The 21879-nt window shown below is 49.6% G+C and overlaps 1 protein-coding gene across 1 annotated transcript in view; it reads right to left on the bottom strand.

Annotated features, from left to right (window-relative positions):
- Positions 1 to 21879, bottom strand: part of ZMYND8 (zinc finger MYND-type containing 8) — a 131876-nt gene that overhangs the window by 11948 nt on the left and 98049 nt on the right. The window contains 6 exon segments of the mRNA XM_021078039.1: positions 1126 to 1206; positions 8272 to 8462; positions 10433 to 10804; positions 15909 to 15953; positions 15956 to 16420; positions 19020 to 19172. Of these exon segments, the coding sequence (XP_020933698.1) occupies positions 1126 to 1206; positions 8272 to 8462; positions 10433 to 10804; positions 15909 to 15953; positions 15956 to 16420; positions 19020 to 19172 (1307 nt within the window).

The raw sequence follows: 21879 nt of genomic DNA on the forward strand, positions 1-21879 counted from the left end.
GCGGGTAGAGGCCAGAGGTTCAGCCAAATACTCCACGATGGACAAGACAATACCCCACCACGGTGAATCAGCTGGCACAAATGTTAGTAGCATCGAGGTTGAGAAATCCTGATTTATTAAACGCAGTGGGGGGAGTTCCCATCATGGCTCAGAAGTAATGAACCCAATATCCATGACGCAGGTTCAATCCCTGCCCTCGCTCAGGAGGTTAAGGATCCAGCATTGCTGTGAACTGCCTGGTGTAGGTTACAGATGCAGCTCAGATCCTGTGTTGCTGTGGCTGTGGTGCAGGCCGGTGGCTACAGCTCCAATTCGAACCCTAGTCGCAGGTGCAGCCCTAAAAAGACCAAAAAAAAACCCCAAAAAACCACATTGGGAACAGTCATACTCTTTTTCACTGCAGAAATGTTGTGTCTAATTGGGGGGAGGAATGCTTATTAGCTCTTTAAAATCTGGAAAATTCTGGCACATATCTGGACCCAAGGTTTAAGGTAAGACACAATGGATCCATACTTTTAATCCCATGCCAATTTTAAAAATGAACAAAAAAGGGAGTTCCCGTCATGGCTCAGCAGTATCGAACCCAACTAGGATCCACGAAGATACAGGTTCGATGCCTGGCTTCACTCAGTGGGCTATGGAGCCGGCGTTGCCATGAGCCGTGGTGTAGGGTGTAGACTCAGCTCAGATCCCGTGTTGCTATGGCTGCAGTGTAGGCTGGCAGGGGTAGCTCTGATTCAATCCCTAGCCTGGGAACTTCCATATGCTGCAGGTGTGGACCTAAAAAGCAAAAAAAAAAAAAAAAAAATCCAAACTTGAGGAGAACATGAAGGAGTTGATTTTACGTGGAGCCAAGAGAACCGGGTTCCAGTTTTATCGGAGAGCTAACACCTTGGGCTCTGGTTTTGGCTGGTTGACTAGAAGTGAACTGATCGCACAGAGCAGGTTGTGTCTCCACAGTGCCAGCTTCCTGGCTAAATGAAGAAACACCGTCACCACCAACCCCCGTCAGCAGAGCGAGCTTGGTGAGCCGAGAGTAATTTCCAGAGACGCTTCCTCAGGGCGCCACCAGAGCAGCCCGTAAAACCCTCTTAGCAAGTGCGGAAGGCATGTGCCATCTCTGACCTCAGCTATCGTGCTCCCAGTAGTGTTTTTAGAAAGGTCGTTATATATTTCTGTCATCGTGCCTTTTATTGCATCCATCATCTGAAAGAGAAAAACAGAAACAATTCAGGTGATCGCCTCCCTGAGGCTTCTTCTAGATGATGTCCAGCTAGGATCTAGCTGGAGAAAGCAGTGGTTTCTCTGCTGAGGGTGATTTTGCTCCCTTCTGGGACACGGGGCATTTTTGGTTGTCATGACTGCGGGGGGCGGGGGAGAGGGGTACTAACGGCGGGGGGGAGGTGGGGGTTTGGGGAAGGAAGTTCGAGATGCTCTAAACACGCTACTGCGCACAGAACAGCCCCCACAACAAAATTCCCCAACCCTTAGGAGTTCTCGCTGTGGTGTAACGGGTTAAGAATCCGGCTGCAACAGCTCAGGTCACTGCAGAGGCTTGATTCAATCCCCAGCCTGGGAACTTCCATATGCCATAGGGGTGGCCATAAAAATTTAAAAAAAAACAAAAAACCAAAAAAAAACCAACATTCCTAACCCTAAATTCCCCAGCCCCAAATGTCACTAGTGCCAAGGTTGCAACTCTGGTGTACAGTAGGGTAGGAATCACCCACGAACCCCTGTGGCACACCGTGGGAATAGTTCAAAACCATAAAGCCAACTTATAGCCACAGGCTCAACCGGGGAGAATGAATTTGGCCCCAAGATAGTTTGGCCAGCCCAGAGGATTCAGGGAGGGATTATTGTGATGCTGTTTTTTGGACTCTCTTCTTCTTTGCTTTATTGTGCTAGCATCCACATACCGCACAAGTCACCCGTTTACAGTGCACAACTCAGTGGCTTTTAGTCTACATCCATGACTACAATTAATTTCAGAACCCGTTCATGACCCCTGCACAAAAGAAACCCTGCTTCCCCTGAGGCTTCCTGCCTCAACACGCCCAGATATGCGTGAATCTGCTCGCTTGTCTCTATGGATTTGCTGAGTCTAGATATTTCATATAAAGGGAATCGTATAACACATGGTCCTTTGTGACTGGCTTCTTCAACTTGGCATAGTTTTCAAGATTTGTCCCTGTTGCGTTCCTTTTTTGTTGCTGTTGTTCTTTTTTCTTCTTGGCCACACACACAGCATGTGGAAGTTCCTGGGCCAGGGATCAAACCCGCACCACAGTAGTGCCCAGAGCCACAGCAGTGACAATGCCAGATCCTTAACCCGCTGAGCCACGAGAGAACTGTGTTGCATTCTTTCCATTTACGGATGAAGGCTACGGATCTCAAGTGCGGATCCAGCTGGTTTGTTATTTTAATGCATCTGCTTGGGGCAGGGCCTTTCCAGTTTGTTTCCCCGTCTTCCTTTTCTTTGAATCTGACCCCTGAAGGCCTCAGTGGGTCTGTGACGACCACTCAGTCCCCTCAGTCCACTGATGGAACGTGTCTGCACGATGGATTCTCTTCCACCTGCCACCTGGCGGCTGACCCCTCCCGCATCACAGGAGGAAGAGGAGGGGTGGGGGACCAAACAAGGTCTCAGATCTGCCAAGCCTCCCCTGTGCTTCAGTTTGCTCCAAAGCAGTGAGACGGCAGCACAGAGAGCCCCCTCCCACCTGATGCTTGAGCTGTTTTCCCACCCACACTCCCTGAGCCTCAGTTTCCCCATGAATGAAACAAGGGTGATAACAGTGCCCTCTTGTAGGGTGTGCACAGGATTAAGTGAGAAGACCACGAGAAAGGTGCATGGGTTAGTACCTGTCAAGGAGGAAAAGGCGTTCATAAAGAAAGACCTGTTGGTCTTATTTGCAGAGAAAAGTTAATTCGCGTAAGCGTGGCACGGCAAAACTGCTTCCAACCCCCAAAACAGTAACCCCCTATTCACCCCAAATGGGCAGAAAATGAATAAACTATCTGTTGAGATTTCTGCTCCCAGCCTGCTGCAGGGGTCACAGGGGGGTGCTCCAGCAAAAACACATTGTGCCTTGCAGTCAGTCACTCTGCGTGGGCCTCCTTACCCACATCTATTTAAAATATTAGAACGAAATTGCTTTACGAGAAAACTTTAGAAAGTGGATGAAATTCAATACGTTACTAATCCAATAGCTACATTCCATTTTAAAGAAATCATGAATCTGCAGGCCGACTTTCGTTCTTACTTCCAAATATAGCAAAGAAATCAACATTAATAAAGAGCGCCCTTCTGCCAAAATACGCAAATCTAGGTCTTCAACTCTGGGTCACCTCGGAGACAAGAAAGTTCATCAGCTGCAAAAATATGTCACTGTGTTCATTTTCTTAATAGCAAAGAAAACGTCTATCACAAAGCTCATTCCTGGAGTTCCCGTCGTGGCTCAGTGGTTAACGAACACAACTTGTACCCCTGAGGACGCGGGTTTGATCCCTGGCCTTGCTCAGTGGGTTAAGAATCCAGTGTTGCCGTAAGCGTTGTGTAAGTCACAGACACAGCTGGATCCCGTGTTGCTGTGGCTGCGGTGTAGGCCGGCAGCTGCAGCTCTGATTCAACCCCTACCCTAGGAACCTCCATATGCTGTGGGTGTGGCCCTAAAAAGATGAAAAAAAAAGGCTCATTCTTCTGGGATTTCTCCTGTGGTGCAGCAGGTTAAGGGTCTGGCGTGGGTCGCTGCTGTGGTGTAGGTTCGATGCCTGGCCCAGGAACTTCCACTTCCACATGCCTTGGGTGTGGCCAAAAAAAACCTCATTCCTCGTTCTGCTCTACGAGTGAAGGGGTGCAGTGGGGAATGGAATAAAAACGATCGTAAGAGCAGAGAATGGCTTGGTTCGAACTGGGGGGGGCCAGATCCGCTAGGCAGGCCTCGGTTTCCTCATCTGCCAACAGACAATTTGGATCCAATCAATCAAAGGCGATCAAAGATCTGCAAGCAGAAGCCAGATCAACTGTAAGCAGAGTAAGAAACCATTTGGGCAACACTAGACATCTTTTTTTTTTTTTTTTTTTTTTTTGTCTTTTTGCTATTTCTTTGGGCCGCTCCCGCGCATATGGAGGTTCCCAGGCTAGGGGTCAAATGGAGCTGTAGCCACCGGCCTACGCCAGAGCCACAGCAACGCAGGATCCGAGCCGCGTCTGCAACCTACACCACAGCTCACGGCAACGTCGGATCGTCAACCCACTGAACAAGGGCAGGGACCGAACCCGCAACCTCTTGGTTCCTAGTCAGATTCGTTAACCACTGCGCCACGACGGGAAGTCCTAGACATCTTTCTAAATCAGTCATCTAAACCACCTCCTGCCTTTGAATTCTCCTGTAAACCTACGACAGATCACGTGAAGATCACATTAGGAAGAAAGTTCTGGTTTGGCGCCATCATGTCTAACACTTTCACAATAACCTCTCTTTTTAGCAAAAGAAAGATGGACTTAGACTTCAAGCCTTGACAAAAACAGGTCTGGTGAGGTTAAACTTTATTTTAGTTCTTTAAGTCGACTTAAATAAGAACATTAAGTCAAACTAGTTCAAGTGGCAACAAAAAACTAATACTTGAATCCTCCCTGTTCGGAAACTCGGGGACTCTCTAATAATTCTTGCATTTTATTCAAAGGGGGAGAGACATACTAAATAAGAGACAAAGTTATCCCCATAACCAGATTCTGGCTACCTCTTCAGCCATACTGCCTCTTAAGTGGGGTGATTAAAAAAGCTACATGTGGGAGTTCCTGCCATGGCGCAACGGAAACAAATCCGACTAGGAACCATGAGGTTGCAGGTTCAATCCCTGGCCTCGTTCAGTGGGTTGGGGATCCAGCACTGCCGTGAGCTGTGGCATAGGTCACAGAAGTGACTCAGATCTGGCGTGGCTGTGGCCGTGGCCGGCAGCTGTGGCTTCGATTGGACCCCTAGCCTGGGAACCTCCCTATGCGTCAGGTGTGGCCCTAAAAAAAAAAAAAAAAAAAAAAAAAAAAAAAACCACATGTAGAATTCCCATTGTGGTTCAGGAGGTTAATGACCCGATGTTGTCTCTGTGAGGATATGCGTTTGATCCCTGGCCTCACTCAGTGGGTTAAGGATCCAGTGTTGCCGTGGCTGTGGCATAGACTATGGCGACAGCTCCAATTTGACCCCGGCCTACAACCTCCCATACGCCACAGTTGCTGCCATAAAACGGGGAAAGAAAAAAAAAACCCACACATAAAAACACTGTGGACACTGGACAGCTGTGGTCAGCAGGCTTGATGTGAAGTCACAAATCAGCCAAAAGCCCAGTTAAGAGCACACTCTCTAGATCCTGGCAGCTACCATTCAAATGCCAGCTTAGACATTCACTGATTACATGGCCCTGGACAAGCTGGGTAACCTTCCAGGCCTCGATTTTCTCATCTATAAAATGGGGGTGATAGTAGCACCTGCCTTGTCAATCTGTCATAAAGGTTGAATACATCACATACCAAAGGTGCTTAGAACAGTGTCTGGGGCAGAGTAAACGCCATGCGGGCACAGGCACGGGCTAGTCTAGTGTCATCTTACCCAGCATGACACTCAGGTGGTTCTTTTTTTTTTTTTTTTGTCTTTTGTCTTTTGTTGTTGTTGTTGTTGCTATTTCTTGGGCCGCTCCCGCGGCATATGGAGGTTCCCAGGCTAGGGGTTGAATCGGAGCTGTGGCCACCGGCCTACGCCAGAGCCACAGCAACTCGGGATCCGAGCCGCGTCTGCAACCTACACCATAGCTCACGGCAACGCCAGATCGTTAACTCACTGAGCAAGGGCAGGGACCGAACTCGAAACCTCATGGTTCCTAGTCGGATTCGTTAACCACTGCGCCACGACGGGAACTCCGTCAGGTGGTTCTTGATCTCAGCCCTCTGGTGTTTGTGCCTTGAGTAATCCCTGCCTAGCAAGGCCTGGCCTCAAAGCCTGCTTCTGACCCACAGAACACGGCCAGCGGAATGGACGGTCACTTGTTTGACCAGACTGAGGCTTCCACCCGGCTTGTGGGCTCTTTCTATCCCTCGCTGTGATGAAGCAAGCGGCCGTGCTGGGCAAGCCCACGTGGAGGAGAAGTGAGGGCGGCGCCAGCCACCGCCAGCCGGGCGCTGAAGCCCGCAGCCCACAAGCCCTCAAGGAAGTGAATTCTGCCCAGAACCATCTAAGTGAGCTTGGACCTGGATCCCTCCCCTGTCCCATCTTTCGGGAAACCCAAACCCTAGCACACACCGTGACGTCAGCCTGCCAGAGCCCTAACGCAGCAGACTGCACGCCTGACCCACAGAAACGAGAGACAGCAAAGGCAACGTCGTTTGTACGTTTTGCGGTAATTTGTTACACAGCAACAGATAACAAATGACCAATACAAATTCGTGAATAAGAAATTATAATAGAAGACTCTCACAATTTAGAACTAAAAAAGACTCTACTTTCACACGATCTAATTGCTGTTTGTTATTTTTTTTTTAGGGCCCCCTGTGCGGCACATGGAAACTCCCAGGCTGGGCATCAAATTGGAGCTATTGCTGCTGGCCTACACCACCAGCCACAGCAACACAGGATCTGCGCCGCTTCTGCAACCTACACCACAGCTCACCAGCACGGGATTCTTAACTCACTGAGCAAGGCCAGGGGTCGAACCCGATTCCTCATGGATACTAGTCAGGTTTGTTACTGCTAAACCACAATGGGAACGTCCACCCAACATAATTAAAGCAACTCCTATCATAAGACTTGAATTCTAAAAACAACTATCCTCAACTACTGTCACCAAGTCCATTAACATGAATAGTTTACTCACAGCTAATTAATTAGTAATTTATCCACTAGTAAAGGGTCACATATTATTGCCTCATAAGTAACTAAGTACTCTTAGATTACTGTCATTAGCTACTATTATGATAACAAGAAGCCCATCAAGGAGAAGTTAGGCGGCAACATACAGTCTTTCGACAGCACCCACTGTATGCCAGGCACTGTTCTAGGCCCCCGAAGTGAGGCTGACAGACAACACCCTGCCCTCAGGGAGCTGTGATTCTGGTGGTTATTCTTTACACCGAGGGGTCCACGGACATGAACCCTCACATCACTCCGGACCCTGATCTGGCAGCAAGGAGGACCACAGGCTTTACTCGCCCGATTTCAACGATGAGCATAAAAGCACGTGGCAAAGACAGAAAGAAAGAGCCTGAACTGAGAGGGTGCCCATGAGGGAACCCAGAGCAGGTGACCTGCCCACCTGCCCCTCAATAGGAAGTGCGCTATTGGACGAGCCAGGGAGGGAATCCACTGCTCCCGGTCCATCCTGGTTCCTGGAACGATCTGGATGCAGGTATCAAAACTGGCAAGTCTCACACTGAAGCCTCTGTCACTTTGGTCTCGCATTGCGTCTAATCGCAAACTAACCCCTTGGTCTCTGTGAAGAGAAGGACCAGTCATCTGTTCCAGCAGCTTAAGGAAAATCTGTTCTTTGATTATTTTTGATGTTTTTAAAACATTGTTTATTACAGTTGACTCACAATGTTCTGTCGATTTCTGCTGTACAGTAACGTGACCCAGTTACACACACACATACATTCTTTATCTCACATTATCCGCCATCAGGCTCCATCACCAGTGATTAGATAGAGTTCCCTGTGCTCTACAGCAGGGTCTCACTGCTTATCCATTCCAAATGCAATAGTTTGCATCTACTAATCCCAAATTCTCTGTCCATCCCACTTCCTCTCCCTCCCCCTTGGCAACCACAAGATGGTTCTCCATCTCCCATGAGCTTCTTTTCTGTAGATAAGTTCATTTGTGCCATATATTAGCTTCCAGGTATAAGTGGTATCATATGGTATTTGTCTTTCTTTTTCTGCCTTACTTCACCTAGTATGAGAATCTCTAGTTGCATCCATGTTGCTGCAAATGGCATTATTTTGTTCTTAATGAGCGACTTGAATTCTGAAGGGTAATTTCGATTCTATGTCCTTTTCCTCTTACGTGCTGACTTTAGAATCTAAACCCCCTCATAGGAAGGGTCCGTCTATTCTGCATTTCTCAGCTTATACCCCGCTTCAGCCCCCAGTGGAAGAGTCTGGTCTTGGAGATCCTCCATAAAAACTGGGTCTTCCCTCCCAAGCACTCCCTAAAACCTATGAGAGGTCATGACCCTAATCGAATGGTGCCCATGTCCCACCAGGCGCCTGCTGGCACTCACTTTGCTAGTGTACTTGGCAATGTCCGCGGCCACGTCGGCTGAGGCGGTGGCGATGGGCAGGTCTGCGCTGACGGAGGAGGCGAGGGTGCTCGTGGACCCCGAGCTGGTGACGAGGGGCGATGACTGGGTGCTGGTCACCAGGGTGATGGTGGAGGTGGACGGGCTCTGCGTGATCTCCTTCTGCTGGACGGCTGGGAAGGCAAAGGGGCCTGGTCACCCCACCGCAGCAGGAAGGCTGTCCCAGCACGAAGCTGCGGTGAGGGGGCAGAGCCCCTGACATACCCCGCCAGCTCCTCTACTTTGAAGTGATAAGGTGTCTGGCCAAACAGGGCAGGCTCCTCTGAGCCCTTTCTAGGCCCCGACCTTGGTCTATAGAGACTAATGTCATTTCTAACAGCTCAAGGCTGCATCTCTAGGATGACTCCACCCCTGAAAAGTCCCCTGCCTGAGAAAACTCAAGGCTGCCAAACGGACTGACCATCCCAGCCAACCCTTAGCGACAGGGCCCATCGCCCAGCCTCCGTGGGAGGATGGCACCTAACGTCAGTAGGTACCAGTGAGCAAACCCAATGTGCCAGTGGGCCAATAAGCCCTCCCCACTTTGAGGAAACGTCCACTTTCTGACTCTACGGAGCTGCCGCCCACCCCCTCCCCAGCCCCCAATTCTCCCACCAAATCCCCAGTGGTCTCCCGTGTACACGCTGGCATTGACTTCAATTCATGCTGGACTCTTCCCCCTACTGCAATAGCACTGCCATAGCATACAGCAGGTGAAAACCTGCCCTTACTACTTTAGCTAATGTCCAGCTTTGTTTACCTTTGACGAGACAACCTGGAAATGAAGAACCACACTATCCATGAGCCCCTTCCTGCCAGCACCCACATCCCCTGGGGAAGCCTCATTAGGCTCAAGGGAGATGAAGACAGAAGACGGGAACCGGTCAGCCCAACCAGAAATACCCTCGACTCAGTTCTGCCCCACAGACCCTTCAAATGGCAAGATTGATTCAGCCATACGCCAACCCCGCTCAGCCAATCTGCGCGTCTGCCCCTCTCCCTGCCCCCTGTCTCTGTAGGGTTTCATGGGTCGGGGAGGGCAATTCAAGATCTGACTGCTCTCCAACCTCACCTCCTGCTTCGACCCTTTCACAGAGTCCGACTCACGAGGGTGCACTCGGCGTGTGAGTTTCAATCACGGGGCCCAACCTTCAAGGATCTGGACGTGGATTTCCCCGTGGACAAGATCTACCTCAGGGCTCAGGAGAGCTGGGCAAACCAGCACCTATCGGACGGGCACTTCGTGGGCTCTACATCAGCTCCAGATGGAGCCTCCTGCCGGGCGGGGGGCATAACTCCGCAACATCAGCAACCAGTCCCTGACGCCAGCTCTTCCCGTGTGTGTGGCTCATCTCCAGATCTGAAGGCAACCCTTGCTACCAACTTCTTACACTGTACTCTTTCCAAAATAACGCGCAGAAGTTCACAGATGCGCACAAGGAAACTTTTATACAAAAGTATTCATTGCAGCACTGCTTACAACAGGAAAAACCTGGAAGCAACCTAAGTGTCCATCAGTAGGGGATACTTTCAATAAACTGTGGAATACTATGCAGCAGTCCAAAAGAATAAGGTGGAGCTCTATGTACCGACATGAACAGCCCTCCAAAACATGCTGATGGGTGGGGGGCAAAAAAAGCAAGTATGGTACCATTTTTACGTTTTAAAAAAGAAAAAAGAAAAAAAGTAATATTTTATGAAGTCATATATATATACATAAATATATATGCATACATGCATAAAAAAGATCTTACAGTTAACAGTGGCCACTGAGAAAGGGTGGAGAATGAAATGAAAAGTCCATCAGGACAGTCGATGTTTGTGCATCTTTTGTGCCTATTTCACCCCTTTCGAAGGAGAACATATGCATGTGTTGTTTATAAAATGAAAAAAAAAAAAAGAAAAAAAGGAAAAAGAAAAGTAAAAAAAGTAAGTTGCAAAACAATTTTTAAAAATAATGCCAAATGGAATGTGTAAGGCCTCCAGGATACTGTGGCCAGGAAACCAAGGGGAACTGAAAAAATAAAACAACGATTATTTTTCTCCTGTTGATGTGGCAAAAAGGGACCGGGCGCCACGGAGAGCAGAGGGGGAGGCTCGGTACCTTTCACAGCCTGTCTGGTCTGATATCTCGTCCCCTGGGAAGACTGAGGCTGCTGCTGCTGGTTTTGCTGCTGCTGCTGCTGCTGACGCTGCATCTTCTGCATGTGCCACTTTTGGGAGGACGTTTGAAACTTACTTGACGAGTTCCACACGACCCGCTGCACGGCCGGGGCAGTCTCCTTCGGTAAAAGCGGCCTCTGCTTTTTCACCGGGCTTCCCGTGGCAGCGGCGGCCGGGGCCGTGACCGTGGACGTGGTGCTGGTGGTGGCCGTGACGCCAGCCGTGGGAGTTTGGGAGGAAGAGCGGGTGAGGACTGGCGTTTCTGGGGGAGACTGGCTGCCTGCCGTTGTGGATGGTGGAGCTTTCCCTACAACTAAAGCCAACATGTGAAGAAAACAAACAGAAGGTGGGTTTGACTCAGGTTTGCACGCAGGGTCTCCGTGCCAGCAAGTTCTCAGTGACCATCCAAGGACAGCGTGCCAAGGACCCCCCCCCCCCCAGTGAATGGCACATTGTCACCTTACGCACTTAGGCCACTTCTACAGCACGTTCTGTCTTAAAACACCCGCCTCAGGAGTTCCCATTGTGGCGCAGTGGAAACGAATCCAACTAGGAACCGTGACATTACGGGTTCAATCTCTGGGCTCATTCATTCAGTGGGTTAAGGATCCGGCACTGCCGTGAGCTATGGTGCAGGTCACAGACGTGGCTTGGATCTGGCGTTGCTGTGGCTCTGGCATAGGCCCACAGCTATAGCTCCCATTCAACCCCAAGCCTGGGAACCTCCAAATGCCGCGGGTGAGGCCCTAAAAAGCAAAAATAAACAAATAATAAATAAATAAAATAAAATATCTGCCTCCTTAGGGAACCAGCCCTTGCTCACATCCGAGACACACATCAAAGGCTCTGGGGGACTAAGACAAACTTGACCCAGGCCCTGCCCTCAAGCGGCCCACAAACGAGTAGATGACGCAGCGGACGAACACAATCACTGGAAGTGTCTTGTTTCACCAAGTCAGAGCTGGGTGAGCACCGTGAGCAACACCCAGCCAAAGCCAATCCAGAGATTAAGAGAAACCCTTTGACCGGGCCACCCAGAAAGCATGTGCCCCAAAGAACCAGAGGGCTTCCCAGTGGCCAAAGCGCCCAATCACAGTGAATCCACCTGGAAAGAAAAGCATCCCTTTAACCTCTTCGGATTCCCCCAGAACAGTCTCAGTGTGGTCCCCAGAGTCCCAACACCTAACTCTAAAGGGAATTCCTCCCGTGTCAGGACCATGCCCTGCACAGCAGTATTTACCTAGAATTTAGAAGCCTTGCGCTTGTTCTGATTACAGTCATTCCTCTTACATCTTTTATGTAGAGGACACAATTCCGTTTTACCTACTGTGCAGTAGTCAACTTTAAGTCTAGAATGAGCTTAATTTTTTCTTTTTTTTTTTTTTCTCTTTTTAAGGTCGTACCTGGGACATATGGAGGTTCCAAGGCTAGGGATCAAATCGGAGCTAGAGCTGCCTGCCTACGCCACAGCCACAGCAACACTGGATCTGCGACCTACACCACAGCTTGCGGCAACGCCAGAGCTTTAACCTATTGAGCGAGGCCAGGGATCGAACCTGCATCCTCAGGGAGACTATGTCAGGTTCTTAACCCACTGAACCACAATGGGAACTCCCCTTTAATACTTTTTTCTAAAGAGCTGTTGCTTGAAACTTGAAAAATATTAAATCAATAATTATACAAGCAGGACTCAGGAGTGGCAAAAATAATGAATGTGATTCAAGTTTGAAAAAAGCTGCCTGGAGTTCCCACTGTGGCTCAGCCGTTAATGAACCCGGCTAGCATCCACGAGGACGTGGGTTCAATCCCTGATTTTTCTCAGTGGGTTGAGGATCCAGCGTTGCCCTGAGCTATGGTGTAGGTTGCAGACCTGCACTGCTGTGGCTCCGGCCTAAGCCAGGGGCTACAGCTTCAACTGGACCCCTAGCCTGGGAACCTCCACATGCCACGGGTGCAGCCCTCAAGAGACACAAAAAGACAAAATTAAAAAAAGAAGAAGAAAAGAAAAACTCTGCCTTTGGGAGTACGTCTTCTGAGAAGAGCTGGGCTATGGGGTGGGGGAATAGGATTTCAACCGGGAGGAGGGAGAATTTGAGGGGAACAGTTTTAGCCAAGACACGTTCAGGAATAGGCAGCACTTTGGTAAGTGAGGGCAGGCAGAAGGGGTGGCCAGAAGGCAGGTTAGAGCCAGAAGCACTGAGCAGCAATAGAAGGGGGGTGGTTATCACTGCAGAGGCCCCAGCCACTGGAGAGGTGACCCTGCCCCCAGAGAGGATCCCCTCTGTTCACACATGGGCTCAGGTCAGCAGCCCTGATCTCAGTCCATATGTCTTGACACCCAACTCTTTTTAATAGGACGATGTCTGTCTTTTTAAGATTTCTATCACCCGGAAAAGACAAGAGCTTGATTAACCTAAGGAGGCTTTTTGGTAAACTGTTGGGTTTGGGGAAACTAAGGTGAGTCAAAGGGAAAGACAGGCTGACCTTCCGGAGGGCGTGGGAGTGGGGGGTGTGTTTCTTGGTGGTTGTCATACCTGGCTGGCCCCCCCACTCCTCTGGGCAAGGGTCCAGCCAAGTGCATGGGCAAGAACACAGGGTGAGGCTGGAAGAAGAGCCCTACCTGCAGTGAGGATTCCCTATCCTTCCCCAGGGTGACCTGCCAGATACTGCACACAGCCCCTGCCTCTCCCCAGCAGTCCCCCAGGACAGGGCTTTGAACCTGCAGAAGCACCTCCCTTTTTTGCCACGTGACCAAAAAATACACTGTTCTGTGGATTAGCTAGCCTAGGCCCTCCTCAGGCAAAAGCAGCCACAAAAAGGTCCTTTGCGCTCACTCTCTCATCTTGCAAAAGCAAACAGCTGGCTTTGCAGATGGGCTACTGCTCTGCAGGAGTCATGGCTGGTGCTCTTTTCCAAATAAAAAACCAGGAGGGTGCAATCTGAAAAATTCCAAGCTTGAAGCTCTTTTGTGGGGTTTTTTCATTCAGATACGAAAACGTGAATTTCTAGAAGATTCTGATGGTTTATGGAGGGGGTTTAAAAAAAAAAAAAAAAAGGCCATGGAAAATTCCAGTTGTCCTAGAAATTGGGAGTGTATCATCACCTGGCACCTCAAAACAGGTGAATTTCTTATTAAAGGCCAACACTCCAAAAATAGTCCCAGTGAACTAATCTACTTATTCCAAAATTTGTCACTGTCTTGTACCTAAAAGTAGGACTTTTTAAGAGTAAGGCTGGAAATGACTGATGTCACAGGGTAAGTTTGATCAAGGTCTCTAAGCAAGATCCTTTGCCTCTCCTCTGAGAGGGCCAGCTAGAAACGCTGCTGGAATATCTGAGCTGCATTCCTAGCCAAGTGGGAAATAGCTGACCTCCTGGCGAAGGGAAGCTGGAGGCCACCAGAGGACTCTCCAAAATGCCCTTCACTTGAGCAACTCAGAAGTGAAAGCACATGGTTGAAAAGATGCTCCCCTGCAGAGTCTTGACAGGAAGTCAATTCTTTAGGACCCACCCCCACATCCAGGGGCTCTGGATTTCAGACTAGTCACTCCTGCCCCAACCCCTAGGAAGCTGCCTTAATTGAATTCAGTCTCAGAATCATCTTCAGCATTGTGGAACCCACACACACTTTGGGACTCCAGAAGGAACTTCCTTCAATCATCAGAGCAAGGAAGAGCTCGGTTTCACTTAGTTAACTGGAATGCTTTTTATTTTTATGGAAAATACAAGATCTGTTAAGGGACTCATGTGTTTCTCTTTTTGCTTTGACTGCTAGGAAGCTCAGAGCCAAAACAGAAAAGCCCAATGTTGCTAACTCTGAAAGCTTTTCCCAGAGAGGTCAAACTTTCCCCAGACCTTTCACTCTTCTACCTTCTTTTACACTCATTTCTTGACTGTCACTTCATTTCATATCGGTTTGTCACAAGTCCTTTCTGGAAGGGACCAAAAAAACCAGTCAATCAAAAGATCTGTTTCAGAAAGAAAGGAATATAGGAAATGTACCCTTTGTAGGAATACTGCCATCTGCACCCAAATATTCCCACAAACTTCATGGAATAAATGCTACTCCCACTGTTTTCTGCAGCATCAGAGATGGTCCCTCAAACCCGATCCACAACTGAATTGGATTTTTCAGATGCCATCTATAATTCTAAGGGCTGGTGTGGGGGTTCACCGTTCCTGTCCCATTCAACTGCCTCTCTCTCTTCCTCCACTGCACCACTGAGACATTTCATCCTCTTCTGCAGAACTGCAGGAACTGAGATTCCAGAACAGCTCAGGTTGATACAAACACAGAGCAAAGATTCTCAAAGCCCACCCCCACTTGCTTTAAGCCGTCAGACGTTGAAACCCCACGGGGACACAGAATTGAGAAGCTAGCTCCTCTCATAAGTTAGGCATAGTCAAAAACTGGACCTGGCTATTCCCAAATAACTCACACAATACATGAGGTTTTATGGCTACAACCATAAAGTACATCCAGTTTTATGGCTACAACCTCTAATCTGTCCTTAGGCAATGCTTCTCCGGGGCCTCAACGAATTCTTCATTATCTCCTGCGGGCATGCTGGATCCCCTCACCACCCACTTGCCCAACGAGCTGAAAAATCTGCTAACTGCCTTGTCAGAGGGAGGGACACCCTTCGAGCCATTCCCATGTTCCTTCTGGAGGGCCTGCCAACATGCCTGGGCTGGGGCAGGTGTGAGGCAGCCACGGCTGGTTCGGGGCTATCACGGCAGCAAAGTAGAACTGCTGGGACACAGATGCTGCTTCTCAACCAAGGGAGATTCCGTCCCCCAGGAGACATCCAGCCATGTCAAGATATTTGGGATTGCCACCACTGGGCAGGTGCTACTGGCATCCAGTGGGTAGAGGCCAGGGTTGCTGCTAAACACCCCGGATGCGCAGGACCAAGAATTATTTTCCAGGGCCCCAAGAAGATCTCGGCATGTGAAGCGGGGAGGGGGGTCACCCACCCAAACGGGCTTGCACTCTAGTAAGAAAATGGTTTTCGAGATGCCTGGGCAGCACGAGGGAGGGAAGGGAGGCTAAACTCATCAAAACCTTCGCACTGAACACTTGCAACAAATTCCGCCTTGTCAAAGCTCTAAACATAGACAAGGAACCCAGTGAGCATGTTGGGAAAGAAGCTGCTGAGGCTAAAAAGGGCGGCTGAGAGCAACCACTACTTTCTAAGAGACTTGTTTTTCTGTGCTCAAAACCAGCCGCTCTGGGTGTCGAGCAGGTCAAAGGTGGGCAGGTCCAGCTTAAGTCCTGGTCCTGTTCCGTAACTACCCAGGTGACTGGAGCCACCCCTCTGTGATGCAAGGCCACAGGGCTTCAGAGAATACCAACTGCAAGGTGGGTGGCACTCTGGAGCCAAATCAAGCAACCGGAAACTGGGACAACCACTTACCATCCTGCTTGGGAGATGGTTCTTTGGGTTCCTTCTTATTTTTCGACCCTCCCGCCCAGAATGGTCTTCTCCTAAATCTATGACAAGCTCGCTCTCGGAATCGGAGTCCAGGCCCAAATGCACTGTGGGGGAATCCGTCTCATCTTTCCCCTTCAGCTTATCCTTTGCGGGATGAGGCGAGGGTTTCGCCTTCTCTGCAAAGTCCTTCTCGGGCTGGGGGCTCGTCTTCTCCTTTCCGGAGCTCTGCTCTGCTTTCTCGCTGGCCGGTGACGGGCTGACCTTCAGCTCCTCTTTTGTCTCCATGGGGTTGGCCAATTTGGGCTTTTTTTTGACAGCAGATGGCTCTTTGTCCATCCGGGCCCCCTCCTTGTCTTCGGCATCTTCTGGCTCATTCTTGGACTTCTGCTCCTCGTCACTGATAGACTCACTATCGCTACTATCTGACTTCTCAGAATCCTCCGAATCGCTGTGCTCGACAGCCGTATAAACATCTTCGGAGATTTCATTGATGCCTAAATTCAAAAAGAAAACCCAGCATGGGGCGGAGTCGCAAAATAAAGACCAGGACCCAAAAAAAAAAAAAAAAAAAACAAAAAAAAAACGCAAACATTTTCCACGCCCACTGCTGGAATTAAAAAAAACAAAAAACATTTCAAATCGAATCACACTGGCCTGGAGGGGTTAGTGGTAGATTCAAGTGGCAGCTGACTACAGCTGACAAACAGAACTTGTCTGGAGAGGGTTCCAGTTACTAACATTCAACAACGACATGGGACCAAACAACAAGAATTTCGAGTTTATCCCGAGCTCACTCTTGGCAGCATTGATAACTCAGTGGGACACAGAGAATGGGAGAGATGGAAGGGAATGCCAGACAATGAACTGTGGAAATAGATCCATTTTACAGAGTAGAAAATAGAGGCCCAGAGAAGTCATTTGTCCCAGGACAGCAAGAAAACCAAGACAGAGAGGCAAGGCTGGAACCCTGGGCTCCCGACTCGCCACCAGCGCTCTTCCCACAAATTCCCAAAGCATTCAAGTCCTTAACCCTTTGGGTCTGGAGCTGAAAGAAAGAAGTCAAAGTCTTAAAGACACGTTTTATTTAGGAAGCAAAGGTCTGAGCCAATGCTTCTGGGTATTTTGTTATTTGTTGTTTTTGTTTGTTTTTAAACTTCGAAGAAGCTGCTCAATTCACAAATCAGGAAATTTCACACAGAAATGGAGATGGCAGGCTTGTGCTGAAAGGGCACAATCTGGCCGCTCTGGGTCATGGGCTTGCAAGACAACAGCTGGATGGGGCTGAGAAGCCCGGGGCCCCTTTGGGTGGGGACCAGGTGCCCGGCCCCCATCTTGCTCCCGTGCTGAGGCAGCGCGACAACTGCCCTGTGTTTGCATCGTCCTCCTACTCCTATCGGTGTTAAGAGGAAAGCACTGTTGCCACGTCTCTATCAAAAAAGACAAACTAGGAGGAGTTTCATACACACAAAAACAAAAATGGGCAAGAGTTTATTTCCAACAATAGCTCCACTTGACCCATTCATGTTTTCTGCAGCTGATAGTGAGTGTCATCCGTCTGGAGGTAAAGAAATACCACGCCCTAAAATTCTGACGAGAAAAATCCCAATCAACTCTGTACTGTCTTCATTCTAGACCTGCTTGAGTGGGGTCGCTGTCCTGAGCTAGACACACAGAAGGGAAACGCGTAAAAGGTTAAGAGCCGGGAACCGTCCAGCAGGATCATGAGGGAGTTAGATCCACCTCCTCCAGGGCTCCATCAAAAACGAAAGACATCCAAATTCAATAACCCCGATCTGTGTGGTTTAATTTTGGGATCCCAGGACTGGTGCTACCGGTAACTAATAGGTAGACAGCCGAGGACAAGCCTGACCACACAAGCGACAGGAAGCGCTTGGGTACTGGAGCCCAACGGATATGAATTCCAATCCTGCTCCTCTGCTTTTATTGGCTGTGTGACCCTGAACGAGTGAACTACCTCTCTGAGCCTCAGTTTCCTCATCTGCAAAATGGGAATGACAACAGTATCTATTGACCTCCTAAGACAATCTTTGTACAGTGCAGGGGGGACAGGAAGCCCTTGGTAAATGGGAATATTAAAATTCTTATTAACAATAATAAACCAAGGAGTTAGAGCAGCTGCAGAGAGGACCCAAGAGGGATCTATAAATGGCCTGCAAAGTTTCCTCTATGTCACTCAATGTCCTAACCAAACAGGCAACCCAGCAAGCAACGTTTTCTTTAACAGCTCGGATAACTTCCGACGACAGCTCCTTTCTCATCCCAAAAAACTTCACCCTGGACTGGCTTTCTTTCCTGAGCCCAGCTGACCCCAACCCACTTCTTTATAAATGCCCTTCTGGCTTTATTTACCTATTCAACAAATACTCCACAGCATTCCAAATCTACAAGACCAAGTCCTTTGGAGAAGGCAAATCTTCAAGAAGCAGCCTCCTGCTCTCCAAGAGCTTCCAGTCTAGGTTGGGAAGGATTCCCCCCACACAAGAGGAGCCATAAGGCACCAAAGGAGGCAGACAGATGGGGCGGGCCGTCAGAGGAGACTTCCTGGAGGAGGTGATGCCCAAGCTCAGCCCTCAGGACAAGATTCAGGTAGGCAGTATAAAAAGGCAGGCAGCACGGGAAAGAGGGAGGGAGGCAACAGGTACAGAAGCAGGACAGGTGTGCTGAGTGGGGAGCAGCCCGGCCTGGAGGGGAAGGGCTTGTGGTAGACACCTGTGGGTTACACTTGATCCTGATGTGGAGACACTGACATGTGCCCAAAGGAAGCACAAGGGCAAACTCAGGAGGATCTTTCTGCTTCCAAACTTCCTCACAACCTGCATGTGGAATCTGCAGGCTGCCACAACCACAGAATACAGCCCGAGGAATTCAAAAAGCCTTTCTGAACAATTACCTGGCAAATCTGAAATACTATGCCATGAATAGAAGTCTGTCTTTGGAGAACAAACAATTCAAGGTTAAACCAGCTGCAAAAGGCAGCCAGGATCGGACTTTCCTTCCATCGGGGTGGCATCCCTAAAAACAGCGATGAGGATGATGGTGGCGATGGTGACGGAAGCAAATCGAGAGACATACCTAATTGTGCTTTGCAACTCTCTATCGTCTTGTCAAGATTTAGCTGGAATCTGCTGCGAATCTGCCGCTTGGGAGAGATGAGCGGGACAGGGGCCGACTGCTGCTGGACCGACTCACTCAGCTCCTTCAAATCCATCTCGGCCTTGCTTCGATCTGGAAGACACCACTTTACACGTTTTATATATAAGCCCAGGTACCGGGGGATATAAAGAACAATGCTCATCATCGACTCAGCTTCTTCCTCGAAAACGCACTTCTGAACACAGGAAGGGAAAAAAAAAAAAAAGCTTCTGTCATCGGTCCCAACGATACCGTTGGCTCAAGGGCACGGGCTGACTTGGAGGAAACATCTGGCAGGTTCAGCCAGTCTACTGCACAACCGCCTGGGTTGCTTTCAATACTGCAAATGCACAATCCTGGCCAGATGGCTGGCTGGCTGGCTGAGCGTCAGTATGGATCCTCCAAGGCCAAAGGTTACAGGAATATATTCAATCTCGACAACAGCAGGTAAAGTGACAGTGGGTCTGGCCTGAGTGTACTTTAAACTCCAGGCCCAGATCAGAGACAGTGTGTATCCGAGGGAGGTGCTGAGACCCGAGGGTGGTGGGGGGAGGCACTCGTCTTCCATGGAGATTTCAGTCTTTATTCTAGACTAGAGCTCAATTCGAAAGGGAAAATACAAGGTCAGCGGACCCTCCAGCCAGTGTGCTATAGCTCCCTTTGGCACCTATCTGAGAAATGAGACCAGATGAGCCCTGGACGCAAAGCTGCGTCTTCTTGGATGCCAAGCTGCTCACCCTAATGCCAGGCAAAGGCCTCTGCCTGATGACTCAGGCCCAGAGGTCCTGCCCCACCCCAACCCCCCGCCTTCTGGATGGGCTCCTTAAGTAAACTGGCCCAGATTCCAAAGGGTCCGAGAGCTTGCATTTCTTGAAATCCCTCCCCACCTCCTCTGCTGCCTCCTCTAAGTGCCCCCAACACACAAAAAGGGGGACAAAACGGTGGTGGCTGCAAAGGCCCAAAGCAACGAGATTTTGTAGGTTGGAAGCACTGTCTTTCACCCTGGCAGCCCCTCCAACTGCCCCCAACCAGAGAATGTGGGCGTCTGCCTCCCCGGCCCAGTCCAGAAAACAGATCAGAAACGAAGTGATATCCATCACGGATGAAGATGAGCCACTTGCGAGCTGGTTCCACCAGCAGTGAGCTTACGCCCTGGCTTTCCTCCCATCTCCCTGCTGCTCCAACCCCGAATGCCACCTCCGTCCAGCAGGCTGCTCAAGAGGCTGAGACACGGAGAGCTGGAAGGCAAGGCTGGGCTAAAGCCTCCCCTCTCCCCACTCACCACAACCCTCACACCTTCCCCCGCACCCCAGAAGGATGCACAGCAGAGATTCATTCCTTTAAGGGGACCAGAGGTGTTCTTCCAAATGTCTCACCCAACCCACTCATAGGTGACCAGACCCCCAAATCGCTCCAGCTTCCTTTATCACCATAATGAGGTAAGATTAAGAGGGGCTTTGCCCCCCCAAAACACACATGGGGTTGGCCCCAGGGAGATGCCAAAAGTGAGTTTCAAAGCAAAGAGGGACAGCAACCTTGTCATTAAAGAAATGGCTCTAAAAAAACATACACATGTACATGGGAATGCGTGTTTGCAGGGGGTGTGCGCTGTGCTGACTGAGGAGGGGCTCCAGAGAACCTCTGAGGCCAGCATGGAGGACGGCTGCAGGCACTTCTTTGGAGAGGGAAGCACATTGATTCCGTTTTCCTGGAGAAGCATCTTACAAAGACAAGAGAGAAAACGGGGATAAAACAGCAGAAAAGGGAGAAGGAGGACTAGGAAACAGAGAAAGAAAAAAAGGATGATTTATTAAACAGCAAGATGAGCAGGATGTGGGGCTTCAACAGCTGAGCTGTGAATGTGACAGCAAAGGGAAAGACAGGAGGCCCGGCTTGTCATTTCTGCTCTCAGGAATGAAGAGACACACTGCATTCCCGAAGGAAAAAGCATAAAGTTGGAAAAGAAGTCTCTCGCAAAAATACTTTCCATGAAGGGGGTTAAGCAGGAGGGAGGGCGCTGCCCGAGTGACCGGAAGACGCTGGGTCCTCCTAACATTTTTACGCAGTTAGCAGATTTCACAGTGAAAACGTCACCAACCATACCAGGGGTCAGCAACCTCTTTCCATAAAGGGCCAGAGAGTAAATCAGGCTCTGCAGGTACAAAGGCTCTGCTGCAAAAACAGCCAAAAGAGGATGTGTTAAATAAATGGATGTGGCTGTGTTCCAATAAAACTTTATTTCCAAACACAAGTGAGGGGGCCAGCCTTGGTCCACAGGTGGTAAACGTCCCCAGCTCCTGTACTAGTCCAGGGACTGCTAACCTTGGCTGCAGACTGAGATGAGAGCTTTAAAAAATCCTGATGCCTCAGCCCCACCCCTAGTAACTGAATTCGGTGGCCTGGGGGAAGGCCTAGGCGTTGGCCACTTAAAAGTTTCCCAGATGGGGGCGCAGTGGTTAACGAATCCGACTAGGAACCATGAGGTTGCGGGTTCGATCCCTGCCCTTGCTCAGTGGGTTAACGATCCGGCGTTGCCGTGAGCTGCGGTATAGGTCGCAGATGCCGCTCGGATCCCGCATTGCTGTGGCTCTGGCGTAGGCTGGCAGCTACAGCTCCGATTAGACCCCTAGCCTGGGAATCTCCATATGCCTCAGGAGCGGCCCTAAAAAAAAAAAAAAAAAAAAGAAGAAGAAGAAGAAAAGAAAAAAAGAAAATGTAGAAACGGCAAAAAATAAATAAATAAATAAAAGTTTCCCGGGTGATTCTAACTGGCAGGTAGAGTGGAGAGCCCCCCTGCACT

The sequence above is a fragment of the Sus scrofa genome, chromosome 17 (assembly GCF_000003025.6).
Source record: "Sus scrofa isolate TJ Tabasco breed Duroc chromosome 17, Sscrofa11.1, whole genome shotgun sequence".
NCBI classification, from domain to species: Eukaryota; Metazoa; Chordata; class Mammalia; order Artiodactyla; family Suidae; genus Sus; species Sus scrofa.